Genomic DNA, 19,475 nt, shown 5'->3' with positions numbered 1-19,475 from the left:
GTGATGCAGTAGAGTCTGGAAACATAAGTGGGGTGGTTGGCAGTTGGGCTATGCATTGTGTCATTCCATGCCCTAATAGTCTCGACTTCCCAGCTTGCCGAACGACGACGCCGTCTCTAGCGACAATTTGACCGAGATTGTAATTCTCACGCACATTAGAGTGTCTCCATGTGGACGGTGCACCATAATCAGCGCGATCATCAATGAGAGTTATCGAACCAGTCCATTCTATTCTAAGACCTCGGGCCGAGCGGCAAGGGGCCGTCTCGATTGGCCCGTTGTCCCCGAGGCATGAGTGGGTCGCAGACAACGTGGGGACCCCAGATGCTAGTATTTAATCAATATCAATCCTCCATAACCCCGGACTCCAGATCCCAGAGCTCACGCTTCGAAGGCTTGGACAACCGATTTAAGTCTGTGAATCTGCACCCCGCCTCGACGCATTCACCCTCAATACTGACAGCCGCAATGGTGATCCCGGGGGCCAAAACGGAGGCTATCTCCGACAGCACAGCACTCGAGGATGACAAACCTGACATCGCCTGCCACGAGGACTCGCTGGGAGCAGAATACCCGGCTATAAACGACAAGAAACTGCTGCGTCGTATTGATCTCCATATCGTGGCCTGGCTTGCGACTCTTTACGCTTTTTCCCTGCTCGACCGTACCAACATTGGATCTGCCAAAGTTGCCGGTATGGAGGTAGATCTCGAGCTGACGGGGAACCGATACTCGATTGTCTCTCTCATGCTATTCCCGACTTATATCTTGCTCGAGGTTCCATCCAACATGCTCATTCGCCGGATCAGCGTCAGGAAATACCTCGCATTTTGTGTCTTTTGTTGGGGTATCCTCGCCATGTGCTGTGGCTTCGTCAACGACTGGAAAGACCTCATCGCGGTCAGAGTGCTCCTTGGTGCCTTCGAAGGTGCATTTCAAGTAAGTTGGCTCTATATACAGGTGGCTCTCGTACGAGATCAGAGACTGATCATCCTTAAGCCAACATGCTCTTACCTCATTTCGTCTTGGTACAAACGCTACGAAACCCACCAGCGCATTGCCATTTGGTACATGAGCGGTGCATTTCTCAACGGCTTCCAGGGGATCATCTCCTACGCACTCAGCTTGATGGAAGGCGTTGGGGGACTTCGCGGATGGCGATGGATTTTCATCATGCCTGGTCTCGTCACGGCTGTCCTGGCACTGCCCGTCTACCGCTACGTGAGCGAATTTCCCGAAAGAGCCAAGTGGTTGAAACCTCATGAGCTACGCCATATCCAGGAACGGCTCCACCATGACCGAGGCGAGGTTGAGGAGAAAATGGACAGGCACCGACTGTTTGCTGCTCTGAGTGACTGGAGATGTTGGGCTTTGGCTCTCCTGCTCTTCTGGTCGACTGCCGGCTCGTACTCATTGTCCTTCTTCCTCCCATCGATCCTTAGGGGTTTCGGATTCAGCACAGCACTCAGCCAGATCCTGGTCACCCCTCCGATGATACTATCCGTCTTTTGCTCCGTCGGGACAGGCCTGTGGGCGGACCGTGTCCACATTCGATCGCCATTCATTGTGGGTCACATGATCTTGGTTATCGCTGGCATCGTCCTTATTGGATGGGGCACAAACCTGGGCTCAAGACTCGTGGGTGTCTTCCTGATGACGATCGGAAACAATTGCACCATCCCTACTGTGATCGCCTTCCTCATCAACAACCTCCCCTCATCAAGCAAGCGCCAAATCGCGCTACCGTTGCAAGGCGGGTTTGCCGGATTTGGTGGTATTGCCGGAGCACTCATTTTCAGGACCCAGGATGCACCAAGGTATCTCTTTGGCCTCTATCTGTCAATTGCGTTTGCTTGCTGCAGTATACTCATGACCAGTGCGCTGGTGTACTATTTCCATCATGAGAATAAAAAGGTAGAGGAGGGAGGACCAGCCATCGATGGCATCGAGGGCTTCCGCTATACGCTCTAGGGCGTATATTCCAATGTGGTGAGGTGATGGTTTTGAACCAGTATCTAGATAAGGAAATGCACAGAACCAGATTCACATGGAGGGGGCAGATAGTCCCAGTCTAATTGGAAAGATAAAGAGAGTAAAAAACCACTTGGATCGCGAAGGTCTGACGTGCAGCATGAAACTTCCCATCGATCTTCCAGATTCTGATCCGTAATGTACCGATGTACCTTCTTTACTATCGGAGCACACCCCTTCTCCACCGTCAGAACCCAAATTGACGGGTCGCTGACCGGGTTGGCAATCATTCATCTCATCTACAGGGAGCTGTTGTTGTTTTGTTGATAATGTATGTGGTGCGGGTCCTCAATAGAAGACGAGTAACGCTATCAGTTTGCCTCCGAAATCAGATCGCTCTAGCTCCCCTACTACCAAAATGTTATATTTGCAAAGGGCAAACTCTGTCCCAGTATGACGATCAACTTTCCGGGGGTTCACATTTACCTTCAAGGTATCTATGCACATCTAATGTCGTTCCTGCGTTTCGAATGACGAGCCTCAGTCATCTATATATCGTGTTCTAATCATGGCGTACAACATCCGCGAGGGGGGACCGCTACAAGCTACATTTACAGTTGCCTTCGAGAAGACGTTGGCCGAACGTTGCATGCAGCCTCGAGTCCCGGCCTAACGAGAAACGGGTTCAAATGTCTTTAAGTAAAGTTGGCAACTCAGTCACAAGATAAATGATCTGGCCTACGAGACAAACAAGTTGTCTCACCCAAAAGTGCCCGAGGTCAGGCGAAATTCAGCGTTCATGTAGCTGCATTCCTTAGCATCCACTACCTTCAAGCTGCTCGGAATACCACCTTTGCCTCCAACCTCATCATCAAATGTAACTAGTATCTATTCGTATGTCCCAGAAAAGAGGAGCCTCAAAAGCCCTCGGTCATAGCTACTAATTTCTACACCTTACCGAGTGCCTGGTACTGATGATACTCATGATACAGAGTCTTTGCCCTCCTTTGCTTACATTTCATGATCTGGGCTCGGATTCGATCGAACATCACAGTGCAATGGCAAAGGGGGCAGGCCAATCTCGCAATCCCCTCTCACGCTTGGGATATCCCTTGAATATACGGAGAATTCGTTAACCGCTAGCTTTATGGCTATTTAGCGACCTCGGCTATCTGTGCTCATTGCAAGTACAGGGACTAAATACCGCGGAGGGCTAGGATTCCGTCCTACTTAGTAAAAGTGCGTGGAAGTTGCCACTTCATTCCATCTGTACACGGCTAGATCCGCACGGTAACTTCTGCTCAATAAGGTGAGAGTTTCGTTCGCAATACTATTCGAAACATGCCAATAAACCGCCAAGAGAAACCAAATACTTTAGCAGGAGGAAGGCCTTGGTAACTCTGTTTATGATACCCACGTATATAGCCCTAGCTCCCATTCATCCGAGCGCATGGTCCATTTGATGTGACTGCTAAATGGTGTCTATCAGGCAATCTACATCCTAGCATTCTAAGCGAGTCCAGTCTCATTGAATACCTGTTGAAGTCCAGTCTCGTCGGCGGTAAGCTCAGGAGATGGAAGGGAATCTCGGCCTGTCCATGAATGAATACACGAGCTGAAGATTCAAGTCGTGCTATATAAGAGCTTGCGATGGACTCATCATGCCCGAGATGTATTTTCCCTCGTTCAGGAATCCAACCTGATCTTTTCCTTTTCAAACCCTTTCGTCGCAGGTCGGCATCCATTCTTTTACAGTCACCCGTTACTGCCAGCTAGCTTGACAGTCACTCTTTCGAAAACGGCATTCTCTACCGTACAAGATGAAAGCTTTTGCAATTCTTGCGCTCGCAGCTGCGGCAAAACTTGTCTCCGCCCACGGGACCCTCCAAAGTGTGTGGATCAATAGAGTCGATCAACGCTTGGGCAACAGTGCTTCTGGATATATTAGTTTGCCACAAACAATGCACCTCTGGTGATTTCACCTCAAAGGATATGACTTGTAACATCAACAACGTTGCCACAGCGAAGACACTATCGGTCAAGGCTGGTGATAAGGTACGTTGGCGCTCTTGGTGAGTGTGAGGTCAAGGCTGAGACTTCGAAGATAGATTTTGAATGGCACCACGAGGACCGCTGCGCAGGAGATCAAATAATTGACCCATCCCATAAAAGCCCTGTTCTGGGGTACATCGCTCCAGGTGACTATCTCCTTCGTGGTGAGACCATCGCCCTGCACGAAGGCTTCTTTGTCAGTGGAGCTCAGTTTTATATGGAATGTGTTCAGATCAAGATTACCTCTCCGGAAGCACCACCCTTCCCGCAGGCGTTTCAATCCCTGGAAATTACTCTGCTACCAACTCTGGTATTCTCTTTGATCTGTACAATGGCGCTGAGCCATATCCAATCCCGGACCACCAGTCTGAGATGGCGCATCCTCTGGTCCAGAGCCTACTAATTTCGCTCCAACATCGTCACTCCAGCAAGTACCGCCGTGCCAACCAGTCTGCAGACGGCGGTAAAGACCACAGGCACCACTGCTCCTCCAACGACCACAACGCTTCCATCCGGCGTCACAGTAGCCATCTGGCAGCAATGCGGTGGTATTCATTACAGTGGTCCCACAGAGTGCCAATCGGGTCTCATCTGCAAGGACTGGAACCCATACTACTTCCAGTGCTTCGCTGGCCAGTCTTTGAGCGCCTTTGGCCTATCCAAGAGACCAGCCTTGAACGTGGAACTCATTTTATCCCTGCTTGCAGCAGAAAGCAAAAACCTCAGCCGATCTGAGAGTCGCCAGATTTAAGGGTGGTTTTTGTGAAGATTTACATTCTTGTCGATACTTTGAGAATCTATTTGTATGAATTTCCTGCTAGAGCAATGAATGTAGACTTCCTTATGAACTGAACTACCCAAGTAGTATTCCACGTAACACCCTGTAAAAGCAGCGCGCCAAGATATTGCCCCCACCGCTTGAAGGTCGCGTTCCGATCCACGTGATGTCTGGCGTTAATCGGCTGGCTCCCCTGCCGCCAGCGCCAAAAACGACCCCCTCACGTCATTTCCACATTCCCCATGTCATCAGTGTCACGATTCACGAATAAGTCTCACGAGGAGCAAATAGCCTTTGATCAACTTTTCGACCAAGAATCCCGATCTTGAGGATTCGGTCCCTGGCTTGTTCCTCTGCCCATTTGATCCTTTGACTAGCGGTCAGTATGAAACAGCGATTTTCGTCCCTAGACGTCAAGGTGGGAATTCCTCTTCCGCCCTCGAATTCATGCCCACGGCCGTCACCCCACTGAACATGCGACCAAGTGACAGGGACTGACATATAGACAATTTTCTGGTTATTTTAGGTCATTTCCAATGAACTTGCAGCGGCACTCATCACATTACGGGTTTCGAACATCTACGACCTCTCCAGTCGAATATTCCTCCTCAAATTTGCCAAACCAGGTCGAAGAGAGCAGTTGCTTGTCGACTCAGGCTTCCGTTGCCACTTGACCTCCTTCTCCCGCACCGCAGCTACTGCGCCCTCTGTCTTCGTCAGTCGACTCCGGAAATACCTCAAGAGTAGACGGGTTACCGGTGTTGCCCAGATAGGAACTGATCGAGTTATTGAGATCAGTTTCAGCGATGGCCAATACCGTTTGTTCCTCGAGTTTTTCGCGGCTGGGAACATAGTCCTTGCTGATGCCAGTTTGAATGTCTTGGTTCTGCTCCGCCAGGTCTCTGAGGGAGACGACGATGTCGATATTAAATTGGGTGGGAAATACCTGCTAGAGCCGAAGCAGAATTACACCGGCGTGCCTCCCATCACGGCCGAGAGGGTTAAAGAGGCACTACAGAAGGCTGTCGAAAGGGCCAAGGCTGCCAATGAAGCAGGTGGCAAGAAAGCTAAGCGGGCCAAAGGTGCAGATGATCTGAAGAAGGCTTTGAGTGTTGCATTCCCCGAATTTCCTGCTCACCTCCTAGATCACGTATTTCGACAGGCGGGGATTGATGCAGTTATCAAAGCAGATGCAGCGATTGAAAACAATGAAATTCTTGATATCGTGATAACAGCACTGGGACAAGCTGGCGCCATTTTCAAAGCTTTGGACAGCACCCAATCCAAAGGGTATATCATTGCAAAATTCAAGGCTGCCTCGGACGAGGGAAATGGACCTTCAGAAGCGCTAAACCCTAGCCGGGAATCGATACTCTATGATGATTATCATCCCTTTAAACCAGCCCAGTTCGAAAACAAGCCTGAGCTGCATGTTCTCGAGTTTGACGGATTCAACCGGACAGTGGACGAATTTTACTCGTCTATTGAATCTCAGAGGCTAGAATCTAAACTTACTGAGCGCGAAGAGGCCGCCAGAAAGAAGCTAGAATTCACAAGAGCCGACCACGAGAAGCGACTGGGAGCCCTCCAACAAGTACAGGAATTACATATCCGAAAGGCTCAAGCGATAGAAGCCAATACTCACAGAGTGAAAGAGGCTTGCGCTGCCGTCAATGGGCTGATCGGCCAAGGCATGGACTGGGTGGACATTGGCAAGCTGATTGAGAATGAACAGAAGCGCGGGAATGTGGTCGCCCAAATGGTCAAGCTACCGCTGAAATTGCAAGAGAATACTGTGACGCTTCTCCTCGACGAACCCGGCGCTGAGCAAGACGAGGAGAGCGACGAAGAGGATAGGACTGATGACGAAGCAGACTCTGACAAGGAAGCGAGTACGATCACTGCCAAATCCGCGGCGAAGTCAACGGACAAGCGGCTTGCGATTGACATCGACCTTGCATTGTCACCTTGGGCAAACTCTCGACAGTACTATGAACAGAAAAAAACAGCTGCTGTGAAAGAAAAGAAGACTATTGAAGCCTCGACAAAAGCCCTGCAATCGGCCGAGAAAAAAATTGGGGCTGACCTGAAAAGGGGACTCAAGCAGGAGAAAGCGACACTAAGACCTGCCAGGAAGCAGTTCTGGTTCGAAAAATTCCTGTACTTCATTTCCAGCGATGGTTACCTCGTAATTGGAGGCAAAGACGCGCAGCAGAACGAGTTGCTCTACCGGCGATATTTGAAGAAGGGCGACGTTTATGTTCATGCCGATCTTCAAGGAGCGTCCAGTGTCATCGTCAAGAACAACCCTAGGACACCCGATGCACCAATACCCCCTTCTACTTTATCACAGGCTGGCGCCTTGACTGTATGCACGAGCAGTGCTTGGGATTCAAAAGCAGTCATGGGTGCATGGTGGGTTAATGCAGAACAAGTGAGTAAAACGGCCCCAACCGGTGAGTATCTTACGACCGGGGGATTCGTAATTCGAGGACACAAAAATCTCTTGCCACCTACTCAGCTTCTCTTGGGATTTGGTGTACTGTGGTTGATCAGCGAAGAGAGCAGAGTGAACCATGGCAAGCATCGACTAGAGCGGACTGAAAGTATGTTGTCTGGAGAAGCCGAAATTCTTGCAAATGACGCACGCCGACTGTCCATCGATGCTCACAATCTATCACAAGACATAGAAGATACATTATCGATGCGAGGCGAAGCAGTTCCAGACATCGAGGATGCTGCAGAGGATGCACAAAAAGAAGTGGATGCGGATGACCTAGCCGCCAGCGATGGTGAGGATGTTCAGCTCAGTGACCAGAATAAGGACGAGGGAGACGACAAAGCATCAATAGCTGCCTCCGAGGCAGGCGACAATTATCATTCAAACCCGCTGCAGACGACCGTGGAGAGGACGGCCACATCTGATTCAGGCAAGGGCGAAGTCGACATTGAAGCCGAATCTGAGCCGGACAGCGATGAGGAGATGACACCACCAGACATGCCCTCATCCACTCCCGGCGAATCTCCGACCCGCACATCGACCCCCGTGTCTTCCAGCACCAGCGTGAAGCCTGGTCCAAAACAGCAACCGCTGGCCCGGGGAAAACGCACCAAAGCCAAACGGGCTCAGAAGAAATACGCTGAGCAGGATGCCGAGGACCGCGCCCTTGCCATGCAACTCCTCGGCTCAGACCGTGCTCAAGAGCGCAAGGCAGACACAGAGGCTGACAAAGCAACCCGTGAAGCGAAAGCGCAAGCGGATAAGGAGCGTCGCAAGGCTCAACACGCGAAGGCCGCGGAGAAAGAACGGCTGCGGCGTGAGAGGCTCGAGAAGGCTGCTGCGCAGGGGCCGTCCGGGCAAGGCATAAATGGTACGACTTTGGACGAGGACGACGAACTTAGCAAGGAGCAGCTTGAGCAGGAACGCAAAGAGCTCCTCGACATCGACCGACTTGTCGCACTGCCTGAACCCGGCGACGAGCTCATCGCAGCCGTCCCTGTCGTTGCTCCTTGGACTGCCCTAGCACGCCAGAAATACAAGATAAAGCTTCAGCCTGGGGCGGTCAAAAAGGGAAAGGTCGTCCGGGAGATCCTTGGGTTCTGGACAGGTTTGGCGACGAGAGGACCCAAGGTCGTGGACGAGGGCAGTTGTGAGAAAGAGAAGGTGTGGAGGCGTGAACTGGATTTGCTAAAGGATTGGCGGGTTGAGGAAGTCGTTGGGTACGTTCCTGTCAAGGGGGCTCGGATTGTTCAAGGTGGTGGCATTGGCGGTGGTGTTGGGTCTGGAAGTGGGAATGCGAAGGGCAAAGGCGGCAGTGGAGGTGCTAAAGGCAAAGGAAAGAGCGGTGGTGGTGGAGGGGCAAAGAAGGGTAGATAGACAGAGACAGAGACATAAGCGGTTGAAATGTTAGGGTCCCTCGAACCCAGTCAACGGTCAAGAGAGCATAACCTCGTGTGGATGCACGCAGTTGTGGAGTCGAAGAGCGATTCTCCTCACCCTGCCACCGCATATGTACTCGGTCCCAACGGTTCCAAGTTCCAACATCTGCATTTTCCACGTGTTTTCCACTTCCGGTAGCCAGAGATCATGACCCGATTTGTCGGAGGTTGAGCGAATACGAGGATAGGCACCTAAGTAGAGAGTAGAGAGGCCTCCATACTCCATGCCAAGGGGGTATTGAGTACGCTTGGCACTTTTAGCATCATGACTAATCCACCCATCGATTGGCTGTTCATTCCTGGCCGCTTTACATCTCCTTAAAGTGGCAGGTCATCTCAGCGGCTTTACTTTTACATTTGTACCTTGACTCTTCGACATCTGCTGCCGCTCTTACCGGCTATTAGGGGGGAATGCCCCGGAGCTGATAAAGTGCGCACGCTCCCCTCCTCATGTAAGACCTTCCTGCTTCCATATATTGAAGAATAGGTTATACACAGCTGCTCGTTCAGGGGTCTGCGATTATCAAGCAGCGCTAGTCACACAGGATCGCTGAGTGCTGAGTGCTGATATAAAGTCAAGTGCTCGCCCTGATCCATGCGGTTGAACTTCAAGTTGCCACTGAACATCTTCTTGTATCCCTGCGTTGTTCAGTCTATCAAGTACTTGACGAGAATTGATCAAGATCTTGTGTATAAAGCGGATTTCTTGTCGCTGTCCGGCCATCTGCCGTTAACGGCTATTGCAAGCATGGCTTACTTCGAAGCGAGCGAATGGCACGAGGGCGAGAAAGCCATCCACAAACGCGCACATCTCGATTTTCGGGAGGACAACCCAACATCGCCATTTCTCACTCCATGGGCTGCTTATCAGGTTTCGCGATGGCCACTTATGGCGATTGGAACCCTCGACCAGGATGACCGTCCTTGGTGCACGATATGGGGTACGGGCGAGCCACCGCTATCACAGCAGGTCGCCCAAAGTGTGATTGCTGTCAAAAGCAATGTTGACGCAACTTTCGACCCGGTCGTTGAGGCGATTTGGAAGGGGAAAGATGATGGTGAGATAGTGCGTGAAGAAGGGAAGGGTCGCCTTGTCAGTGGTTTGAGTATTAATTTAGAAGAGAGAGGAAGGGTTAAGCTTGCCGGTAGGCTCATTGCTGGCGCTCTCTCCGCCGATGAAGGATCAAAGAGACAAGGTAACCTGGGTAAGTCGGGCTCGATTCAACTCGTTGCTAAGATCGACCAAAGCCTGGGCAACTGTCCGAAATACCTCAACAAGAAAATCATCACCTCCTCCAAACCCAAGCCGGTATTAGTCTCCGACTCCCCACATCTGACACAGAAAGCTCTTGATTTGATTGAAAAAGCGGACATGTTCTTCATCGCATCTGCGCACGAGCATGAAGATATGGATGCCAATCATCGTGGAGGACCGCAGGGTTTCATTCGTATTGAGCAACCTGAAAATCCCGAGGAAGCGAGTACTCTCGTCTGGCCAGAATATAGCGGAAATAACTTATACCAAACGCTAGGCAATCTCGAAGCGACACCTAGGGCTGGTCTAGTCGTTCCGGACTTTGAAACAGGGGACGTCTTATATCTGACAGGCAACACAAAAACCTTAGTGGGCGCCGAGGCCAGCAGGGTAATCGCAAAGTCGAACCTTGCCGTTAGTATCAAGATCACGGCAGCCAGGCTTATCCAGAATGGCTTGCCATTCCGAGGCAGGCCAGTTGATGATGCCACAAAGGGTCGTTCACCATATAACCCTCGCGTCCGCCACCTAGCAAGTGAACAGAGTGATCCTTTCGGGAAAGCTCCTGGAGATGAACCACCTGTGACCGCACAACTATTGAACAAGACGAAATTGACTCCCACCATCACAAGATATCGCTACGCACTCGCTGATGCGACAGTGCTGGGACCATGGAAGCCAGGCCAATATGTCACCATGGACTTCTCGAAAGAACTCGATATGGGCTACTCCCACATGCGCGACGATGACCCCACTAGTCTGAACGACGATTATGTAAGAACCTTTACCGTCTCCTCAGTATCGAACTCGCTCGGCAGGCACGGCGAAGAGTTTGAGATCACATTGCGCAAGGTCGGCAGCGTGACGAAATGGCTGGAGTGGCAGCGCGTGGGGATGGCGGAGGTGGGAATCCGGGGATTCGGTGGTGAATTCTCATTCAACCAACAGCAAGGCAGCAGGATTGGCTTTGTCGCCGCAGGCATCGGTATCACACCACTTCTGGGCCAGATAGGCAATGTCAACATCTCAAAACTCCAAGTGTTATGGAGTTTGGGAATAAAGGACGCCGGCCTCGCTTTGGACCTGTTCACCCAATACCCTTCTCTCAAGGACTCGGTGACCCTGTTCCTCACAGGCGAGACGGCCCTTCTTGAGAAGCACGAGAGCGAAAAGCCGAAGCTGCAGAAATTGATCGAGATCGGCTCGCACATTGAAAGACGGCGGCTGCAGAAAGACGACCTGGCAAAGGCAGATGCATCGGTGGATGAATGGTATCTGTGCACTGCTCCGGCCTTGAGAAAGACCGTCCAGGACTGGCTCCCTGGAAGAAGTATTGTTTTTGAGAACTTCAACTACTGATATGCCATGAATCGAGAATTCACATATATATAAACGCTCAAGTTTATTCTCGACCGTGATTGACGTTTTGGATGATAATCTTGAAGACCACCATAAAATTAATTTGATCCCTATGGGTAGCCTTAGTACCTTAGTTGCGATCTCGCATATACTGTTAAAGTTGGGAGCAGTCGAGGGGTCAACTGCTCATTACACTCTCATGTGCGCAATCCGTAATGTCATCATCCATCACATTGATACGCCAAGGTCCTTCGCAATAACCTCCACGGCAGCGATGAGCGCCTCATCATGCTCAGGCCGCGCGATCACCTGGATATTGCACGGCGCGCCGTCAACGGCTTCTGCGTCATCTGCTTCACATCAGCATGGTTGTCCGGGGCGTCTGTCCGTTGTGCAGTCCACTTACAGTCCTCTCTATATTCGGCGCGAGGCACGTCAATTGACTTATCGGCTTTGAGGTATGGGATAATGCAGCCCGGGTACTGATGTCAGGTCACGCATGTCAGTAGTTGTATGCAGATGAGATCTTGTGCAACCGCTGGGAAGTTAGAAAGTCTTACTGCAAGAAGGTTCCAATTCGCCGTATAAGGAGGAAGTCTAAATGTATCATGAGGCACAGCAGTCTTCTGGGACCCTGGAGCCACGAGAACATCCAGTTGATTGTCGACGAAAATCTTGTGCCACGCGGCCTGGAACTTGGAGCGCTCAGCAGTCAAATCCATAAAGTTATCTAATGTCCGGGTCTTTCGACCCTCTGGTGGTGGTGTATACATGTCTGCGACTGACTTCACCACAGGTTCTCCCGAGTCCTGGATGAATTTCACTCCGGTTCCAGAGTTGTCGATGTCGAAGAAGCTCCACGCTAGATCCGTTGCGTCCTTGAAGGAAGGGAAACTTTCCGTTTTGATGACCTTGTGCCCCGCGCGTTCAAGCTTCTTGGTCGCTGTCTCCATGGCGCGCAGAATAGGCGGTGCCACCGGCCAGCTGGGACATTCGAGGATGACGCCGATTCTAAGGGACTTCTGTTCTGGCACAGGGTGCCACGGGATAGCGACAGCGCTATAGTCGAAGTCCCATGGTTTGGACTTGATCACTGTCTCGAGGAAGAGACGAAGATCGCGTGGACTGTGAGCTAGTGGGCCAGCCACCGGTATTATCCCAGTCCAACCTATGGCAGAGCGATCAGACATAAGTCGCTCCACTAATCAAAACACAAGTGTGAATCCAGAAAGGAGCAATGCTCCGTTGCAGTGGGTGGCTTGCAGTGGGGTGACCTACCATCTCTCACAGGATTCACTTGCCCACCCATTGGGATACGATCGGTGGTCGGCTTGAAGCCAAACGTCCCACAGCAGAGAGCCGGGATTCTGATTGAGCCTCCAATATCGGTTCCAACGCCTATCAATGAGCCTCGCATACGTACAAGGGCCCCTTCGCCTCCACTACTTCCTCCTGCTGTCAGGCTCAATTTATAAGGGTTCTGCAAACAATGAATTAGGGCTGAGTGTGTCGGTGCTTGCAGGAATGCGGCATGCCTACCAATGTTCGACCAAACACATTATTTTCGGAGTCTGCCGTCATCAACGTCTGGGGGAGATTTGTCTTAACGTAGAGAACCGCTCCCGCTTTGAGCAGGACCTCTACGAGTGGTGAATTGAAATCAGCTGGTGGGTGCTCGATGAAAGACACATATCCAATGGTCGCAGATATTCCTTTCAGGTTAAAGGAGTCCTGAGCGGGAAGCGGGCCCGTCAGCTTGCGGTGTAGGGTCGCAACCGGCTGGAGGGTGCTTACCTTTAAGCTGATTGGCAACCCGTGCAATGGGCCCATAGGTCTACCCTCTCTCTCTAGGTACTCATCGAGAAACCTGGCCCTCTCTTGGGCTTGTCCGAAGAACATTTCAGTGAGGCAATTGGTCTGTTGAGAGTTAAAATCACAGCCTTCTCATGCAGTTCACACAGGCCATACCACTTGATGAGCAATCGCGGCCCTTTTGCAGAAAGCGAGAGTCACCTCAGACGCCGTCAAACGCTTATTCGCCATCTGCTCGACCAAGGCAACAGCATCGTGTTTCTCGGTGATGTCTATCTCCTTTGCGGTCAAAATTCCACACTCTCGTGGAATATTCAGGACATTGATGTTCGCAGAGGCGGAGACAGTGTTCAGAATCTCTGCCGGAAGTCGCCATTCTTGCGGCAATTGCTCATCGACCTGAGCTCGCTTTTGCGCGACCAGGGATTTCCAGTCTTTACCCATGGTCTATGTGTGGCGGTCAGTGACCAGGCTTGGTTTGCGGCCGAGCGATGGATTTTATGTTCGAGCAAACGGGAAATCCTATAAAGGTTTTGCAAGTTGCAATCGCTATGCTTGTCGTGCTGGATCGATTTCACTGGACCCGTGAGTTCTAGTTGGGTAGAAGAGCGGGCTTAATGGGCAACATGGACTTTTATCTTCCGCTAGAGCGCGTATGCTTATGCACATGTATGGACGGGCACTTACTTGCATTTCAAATTAAGCAATTCCGCACTGATTAACTGCCAATAAGCCCGCCTTGGAACATGCGGATGACACAGCCTCCGCATACCTCTGTAAGCTGGATAGCTGCCACGGGAGGCCTCAGGCCCAATGAGAAGGAATTGCGCAAGATTCCAACCTTCCCGAGGCCGAGGTCAATCACCAACCAGTTAAAAATGATTCCGCACGTTCTTTCAGGGCGTCCTCGCCTTGGCACATTGAGCCTCTCGAATAAGGTCAGCGTCGTTTTATCTCCACATTATCGATTGAGTGACAAGCCGAGAGATATCAGGAAAAGATGTAAATGGTGTCTGACAAGCTGCCTTTACCTTCTTGGTGGTCGATATTTTGGTCGTGCGTGCCACGGGCGGAATACTTGTCATTGGGGATAGCATTAGACCCTCTTCGTCAGGTGTTGCGTAGCTCAATCCCTTAACAAATTATACTTGCTAGAAAAATTCGAAAAGCTGATTCTCGCAAACGCAGATTTATGTTCAGATATATAATTTTCAAGTGATCTTCTACTCGATTGAAGACCCAAAGCACAAGCTGAACAAAAGATGAGTTCTTTCGCGAAATATGGCATCCTTTGAATGCTTCGGTGTGGATTCAGTGCCTGTAGTGAAGTAGTCGCATCGGCTTTGAGGTCTGTTCAGAACTCAGTCCGTTCGAGCGGGCCACAGATGCCCCTTCGCTTGAGAGGGGGCCGCTTCGTCTTTATCAATTCTAATGCGGGGTTTAAGCGTCCAAATCTCGTACCTAGCTAGTGCCGAGGCGCTGATAAGAGAGCTACCAACTGATAAGGTCGTCCTCACTTTTCTGTATGCATGAATAGCGACACCAGACGGCGGCTGACGAACATTTGACGTACACAGTGATTTGTCAGATGGCCATAGATGCCTTGTGAGCAGATAGTTTTGTCCTGCCGCATGCGCACATATTTCTAGGAACCTGTCCTGCTCCAGCATGGCTGGTCGCACATCCAGCGCCACACTTCGTACCAAGACAGGATGTTTTACATGTACGTAGAAAGACCGGTGGGCGAATCTGAAGAGGACTAGTGATTGCTGACTCGCGACATTCATTATTTCAGGTCGTGCGCGGCGCAAAAAGTGTACTGAGGAAAAGCCTCGGTGCCAGAAATGCACAAAGTCGAAGCGGCCTTGCCAGTGGCCAAACGAAGCGGACCTAATCGATCGTCGGAATCGACGGGCTTCAAGTTCGCCGTCCTCGGCTGCTGCGTCTCCCAATGTTTTATCTGATGAAGAAAGTACTCCATCACAAGGCGATGACTTCTTGACGCTGGAGAAGCACCCTTTCTTTGTGTGCCGCGAGATTTCAGTCTGGTCTGACCCAATTAGTGCACAAGTATTCAAATCAGATCTCGAGCTTGCTTGCTTTCAGAAATTCATGAAAGACATGTTACCGATAGTCATTCTTTCAAACTCTCATGCAGGGTTTCAGGCACAGCATTTACCGGAGCTGGTAGAGATGATGGTCGACTTTGGTGGTCTGAAGAACATAGCACTAGCTTGTGGCGCAACACGCATCGCCGCCTTGTCTGAAGTTCCCGAGTTGAGTGCAGCCGGATTGAGCTTCTATGCAGCCGCCGTCACTCAAGTGAATCATGCCCTGGTCAAGGTCGACTGGAGTAATAAAGAATCTGATGATGCTATCCTGATTGCAGTTATCTTCTTGTACATTCACGGGGTCAGTCCACATGTGCTGAGCACCTGGGACACTAAAACATTAACATGTCGCTAGGTATTTTCAGTTGACACGAATAAGGACATTATCAAGCATCTCCGCGGTGCCATTCAGTTAATGAAGCTCCGTTGTGCGCAATCTTCACGGTCCCCCATGAGACGTCCGATACATCGCATAATATGGGAGAGTATTTTGTATCAGGTCTTCCGGCAGGCAGTGAGGCATCCCTTCCGGAGGGATTTCCAGCCTGACCTTGAGTTTTGTGACACGGCATTCCAGGTGCTGGGGTCTTTGACATTTCCTGAAGCCTCACCCAGAGACAACAGTCCTGTCATTGGAATCCCCATAGAGCTTTTCGATTTCATAATGCGAGTGTCCCAACTCAGTCGAATTCAAGGCACGCCAGACCCAGAAGAGTTAAAGAGGCTTGGGAAAGAAGTGAAAGAGTGGGAGAGGATGATTATCGATGAGACGGATTGCTCAAACGCAGAGTCTGCATCTCATGATGTCTCGACTCCCACTGGGAGAAGCGAGGTGTTCCATGGGCATTCAATCAGCCTTCATGTCCTGGCGACATCGCTTCTTCTAACCTGGCTAAAGACATCTCAGGAAACTTCTGCTCGTATAGATTATATGAATCTTCCTCCAACGAACAACACATGGCAGCTTCGAAGAGCGCTGCGGATATTGAGTTGCCCACAAGCAAGCAAGGAATGGTCAAAATGCTATCTGGGACCTTGGCCAGCACTAATATTTGGATATGCTGTGGATAACCCTGATGATGTTGCGGTGGTCCGACATGACTTGCAGCAGAGACTAGTGAACTTGCGCTGTGATGATGATTTATTGCTTTTGTACGAGCTAGAAGAAGTATGGCGCAGGCGAGGTATAGACGGCATGGAATGAATTTGTATTGATGTAGGCATACTTCTGGTGACCCTCAGGAAAAAGGGGAAAGGGGATCGACGTGGCGGACTTCATACGGTGGCGAGATGGATACTACGTAGGCTCTCGGAGAAATGATAATCCGAAGTACGGAAATTTTTATTTTTCTTCCCAGTCGAGATGACATCTCAAGTCATCCTCACGCGGCCACCAAGAGTCGTTAATGAAATTCGCCGGCCCGCCATTGAAGACAGAGATCTATCAGTACAAGACAATGACAAGGTTGAGTTTGATGCTGCTGCTGTAAAGTCAAGCAATCAACAACACGAGGCTTCAACCTCGTACAATATGCAGTTTCCTTCGGACGACCAACATCGGTACCTGTTCTTGAAGAATTTCTTCACCACCTCCTGGCGCCCAGGTTGAAATATTATTCATGCTTCTTGCCCTGAGAACGATCCTTCAGTGCAGAACAATCACAGCCCTTCAACAAAATTTGTGTAGAAGTCTCAGCATGGCAGCCATAGATTCCTTCGCCCTGGGTAGTCAGCCTTGGGCTGCCCAGCCATATACCAACTGTGACACGCGGATAGTCGACCTGAGAGAACTTGACATCCCAGAAACGGCGTCTGACGAGGAATATCGCCGTTTATACGCACAGTACACCCAAGGATCCAAGATAAGCAAAAACGCCGAGCTCCTCCGTGATGCTATCGAGTCCATCAAATATGGCATCTCTCCGCCTGTGGCATTTCCCACCGAGACTGTATATGGTCTTGGTGCAGATGCGACGAACGGGCCTTCCATATCTGGGATCTTTGCAGCCAAAGGCCGACCGAGCGACAATCCCCTCATCGTTCACGTGTCATCCATATCCCAACTAGAGAGCCTTGCAGGTTCAGCCTTGCCCGAGTTCTACCAAAGTCTGGCTGCAAAGTTCTGGCCTGGCCCGTTGACGATTCTGCTGCCCGTGGGGAAGAACTCTAGATTCGCCAAAAATGTGCATCCGGGACAACAGACGATCGGGTTTCGCATTCCTTCGTCAAAGTATGCCCGTTTTTTCATCGCCGCCACAAACAAGCCGATTGCCGGACCATCAGCGAATTCTTCCGGGAAACCTTCGCCCACAACCGCACGCCACGTCCTCGATGATCTTGACGGGAAAATCAACTTCATCCTTGATGGTGGGCCCTGCGAAGTGGGCGTCGAAAGCACCGTGGTTGACGGGCTGCACGATCCCCCACTCATCCTTCGCCCTGGAGGTGTGTCGCAGGCCGAATTGATCGCTCATGGTCGAGAATTCGGTAATAAGTTTGCAGGCACGGCGATCGGATATAAACGACACGATACAGCGACTTCATTGTCTACTTCATCTTCGTCATCACCATCGCCGCTGCCAAATGGGTCATCGGAATCTCTCACGAACAACGACAGCATGTACGTGGAAGACATCACCGGCGCGCCACGCGCTCCCGGCATGAAGTACAGGCACTACGCGCCAAAGGGCCACATGATTATCTTTTCACCCACTGCCGTCAAGAACGATCGTGTCAAGGAAAAACTCAACGAACTCTCTAGCTCTCTCGGCTCAAGGGTGACAAAAAAGGCGGCCATCAAGATCGGCACAGTCTCATGTCACTGGCCGTCATTTGCAGGCATCCCACATCAACAGTCCTCGGAGGCTGTGCCTTCAGCAATAGCACGATCGGCATACGCAGCCATCACATCTACCTCAACAGCCAGGATGGAGTCTGCGTGCGAAGACACAGCAAAAGTCATCTTATACGACGTCCACCTTGGACAGGACATCTCGACGCTCGCACAATCGCTCTTTGGCGTCCTACGGCTCTTCGACGATCTCCACTGCGACTATATCTTCGCGGAGACCGTTCGGCGAACCACCGTCGCTGAAGGCGACAACACAGCGGCAGGTACACAATGTCAGATGAAGCGGGATCTCGAGGACGCAGTCATTGATCGCATTGAGAAGGCTGCTGGGGAGAGGGTTGAGGATTGAATTTTTAATTTTTTTTGGTTATGGGTACATGGATATTGGTCTGTGATCCAGCGAAGGAATAATGTCGCTTTCGTTTAGTGGTTGATATCCTCTTTCTCGCGATAATCTTACTAGAGGCCAATGCCACAGATATATCACTTCCTCGGGAACTAGGTTAGAAAGGCTCAAGGATAGATAGGTCGGTAGAAGGTCGAGACCAACAATGCCCTCGTTTTCAGTTTTTGTCTTTGCAGCTCAGTATTTCCTAAGGTTTCTATCCGATGAAATGTTGGTGGGCTACTCCGTACCAGACACGTAACAATATCAGATTCATCCATCTTAAATTTTTTGTGCTACGCCCTGTGCAAAGCAGGTCGAAAAAGTTAGCTTCAACCCAACGCGCGCCCTACGACCAGCAGAAGCCCCGTATACTATTTATTCCCATTCGACCGCCGATGCCTCCCTACGAACCTCACCAGTTCCCTTGACATCAGTCGGGACATCGATATCACAAAACGCCTCAAGCTCGCCCACCGCCAAAATGACCACCAACACCACCACCAGCAGCGACGACGAATCCAAGACAGTCTACCAACTAACATTCTACACACCGCCGACTCACACACAGTCCATTCTATCCGCGCTCCACGGCAACACATCCGCAGGAATATGGCCCAACCCAACAGACGGCCCCGGTGCCTCGTCGCCGCCAAAATACGTCGACGTGGCATTCATCACACGAGGCACCGGCCAGTTCCGACCCAGCGAACATGCGAATCCACATATCGGGAAGCCTGGCACGCTCGAGGTTCTCGAGGAGGACAAAGTCGAGATGGTTGTTGTGGGCAAGAAGGCGGCCAAAAGGGCGGTTGAGCAGTTGAGAGCAGCGCATCCTTATGAGGTTGTTGCTTTTTTTGTGGTCAAATGTGAACCCGAGTTTTTCTAGTTATTTGGTATTGGTGAGGAGACTTCTTCCCGAGGGGTTTTTCGTACGCAATTCAGTCGTCAGATAAGTTTTA

The 19,475-nt window shown here is 50.9% G+C and overlaps 8 protein-coding genes across 8 annotated transcripts; 7 read left to right on the top strand and 1 right to left on the bottom strand.

Annotated features, from left to right (window-relative positions):
* Positions 1–468: 468 nt before the first annotated feature.
* A1O9_09664 (uncharacterized protein) lies at positions 469–1,971 on the top strand (the record flags this gene model as incomplete). Its single annotated transcript, XM_013401633.1, has 2 exons — positions 469–939; positions 1,000–1,971. 2 exons carry the CDS (start codon positions 469–471, stop codon positions 1,969–1,971), a joined length of 1,443 nt encoding a protein of 480 aa, XP_013257087.1.
* Positions 1,972–3,945: 1,974 nt separating this feature from the next.
* A1O9_09663 (uncharacterized protein) lies at positions 3,946–4,651 on the top strand. Its single transcript, XM_013401632.1, has 2 exons — positions 3,946–4,030; positions 4,080–4,651. Exons 1-2 carry the CDS (start codon positions 3,964–3,966, stop codon positions 4,424–4,426), a joined length of 414 nt encoding a protein of 137 aa, XP_013257086.1. The 5' UTR covers positions 3,946–3,963; the 3' UTR covers positions 4,427–4,651.
* A 535-nt stretch (positions 4,652–5,186) lies between these two features.
* On the top strand, positions 5,187–8,678 carry A1O9_09662 (uncharacterized protein; the record flags this gene model as incomplete). The annotated part of the gene is made up of 2 exons (XM_013401631.1): positions 5,187–5,219; positions 5,328–8,678. The coding sequence occupies 2 exons, from the start codon at positions 5,187–5,189 to the stop codon at positions 8,676–8,678; spliced, it is 3,384 nt and encodes a 1,127-aa protein (XP_013257085.1).
* Positions 8,679–9,488: 810 nt separating this feature from the next.
* Positions 9,489–11,354, top strand: A1O9_09661 (uncharacterized protein; the record flags this gene model as incomplete). The annotated part of the gene is made up of 1 exon (XM_013401630.1): positions 9,489–11,354. The coding sequence occupies one exon, from the start codon at positions 9,489–9,491 to the stop codon at positions 11,352–11,354; it is 1,866 nt and encodes a 621-aa protein (XP_013257084.1).
* A 228-nt stretch (positions 11,355–11,582) lies between these two features.
* A1O9_09660 (amidase) lies at positions 11,583–13,610 on the bottom strand (the record flags this gene model as incomplete). The annotated part of the gene is made up of 7 exons (XM_013401629.1): positions 11,583–11,704; positions 11,761–11,836; positions 11,915–12,522; positions 12,633–12,834; positions 12,894–13,085; positions 13,149–13,271; positions 13,323–13,610. 7 exons carry the CDS (start codon positions 13,608–13,610, stop codon positions 11,583–11,585), a joined length of 1,611 nt encoding a protein of 536 aa, XP_013257083.1.
* Positions 13,611–14,834: 1,224 nt separating this feature from the next.
* A1O9_09659 (uncharacterized protein) lies at positions 14,835–16,481 on the top strand (the record flags this gene model as incomplete). Its single annotated transcript, XM_013401628.1, has 3 exons — positions 14,835–14,889; positions 14,962–15,578; positions 15,633–16,481. The coding sequence occupies 3 exons, from the start codon at positions 14,835–14,837 to the stop codon at positions 16,479–16,481; spliced, it is 1,521 nt and encodes a 506-aa protein (XP_013257082.1).
* Positions 16,482–16,974: 493 nt separating this feature from the next.
* Positions 16,975–18,477, top strand: A1O9_09658 (uncharacterized protein; the record flags this gene model as incomplete). Its single annotated transcript, XM_013401627.1, has 1 exon — positions 16,975–18,477. One exon carries the CDS (start codon positions 16,975–16,977, stop codon positions 18,475–18,477), a length of 1,503 nt encoding a protein of 500 aa, XP_013257081.1.
* Positions 18,478–18,997: 520 nt separating this feature from the next.
* A1O9_09657 (uncharacterized protein) lies at positions 18,998–19,402 on the top strand (the record flags this gene model as incomplete). The annotated part of the gene is made up of 1 exon (XM_013401626.1): positions 18,998–19,402. One exon carries the CDS (start codon positions 18,998–19,000, stop codon positions 19,400–19,402), a length of 405 nt encoding a protein of 134 aa, XP_013257080.1.
* Between the last annotated feature and the right edge of the window lie 73 nt (positions 19,403–19,475).

Source organism: Exophiala aquamarina (genome assembly GCF_000709125.1).
Source record: "Exophiala aquamarina CBS 119918 chromosome Unknown aczIA-supercont1.10, whole genome shotgun sequence".
In the NCBI taxonomy this organism is placed as follows: Eukaryota; Fungi; Ascomycota; class Eurotiomycetes; order Chaetothyriales; family Herpotrichiellaceae; genus Exophiala; species Exophiala aquamarina.
The sequence above is the reverse complement of the archived record's forward strand: the minus strand, read 5'-3'. Positions and strand labels throughout refer to the sequence as shown.

What these genes read in the sequence shown, in the direction of transcription:
- A1O9_09663 (XM_013401632.1), top strand. Translation starts at nt 3,964, where the DNA reads ATGACTTGTAACATCAACAACGTTGCCACAGCGAAGACACTATCGGTC. An exon ending in CAAGGCTGGTGATAAGGTAC is followed by an intron (nt 4,031 to 4,079) that starts GTTGGCGCTCTT and finishes CTTCGAAGATAG; the next exon opens with ATTTTGAATGGCACCACGAG.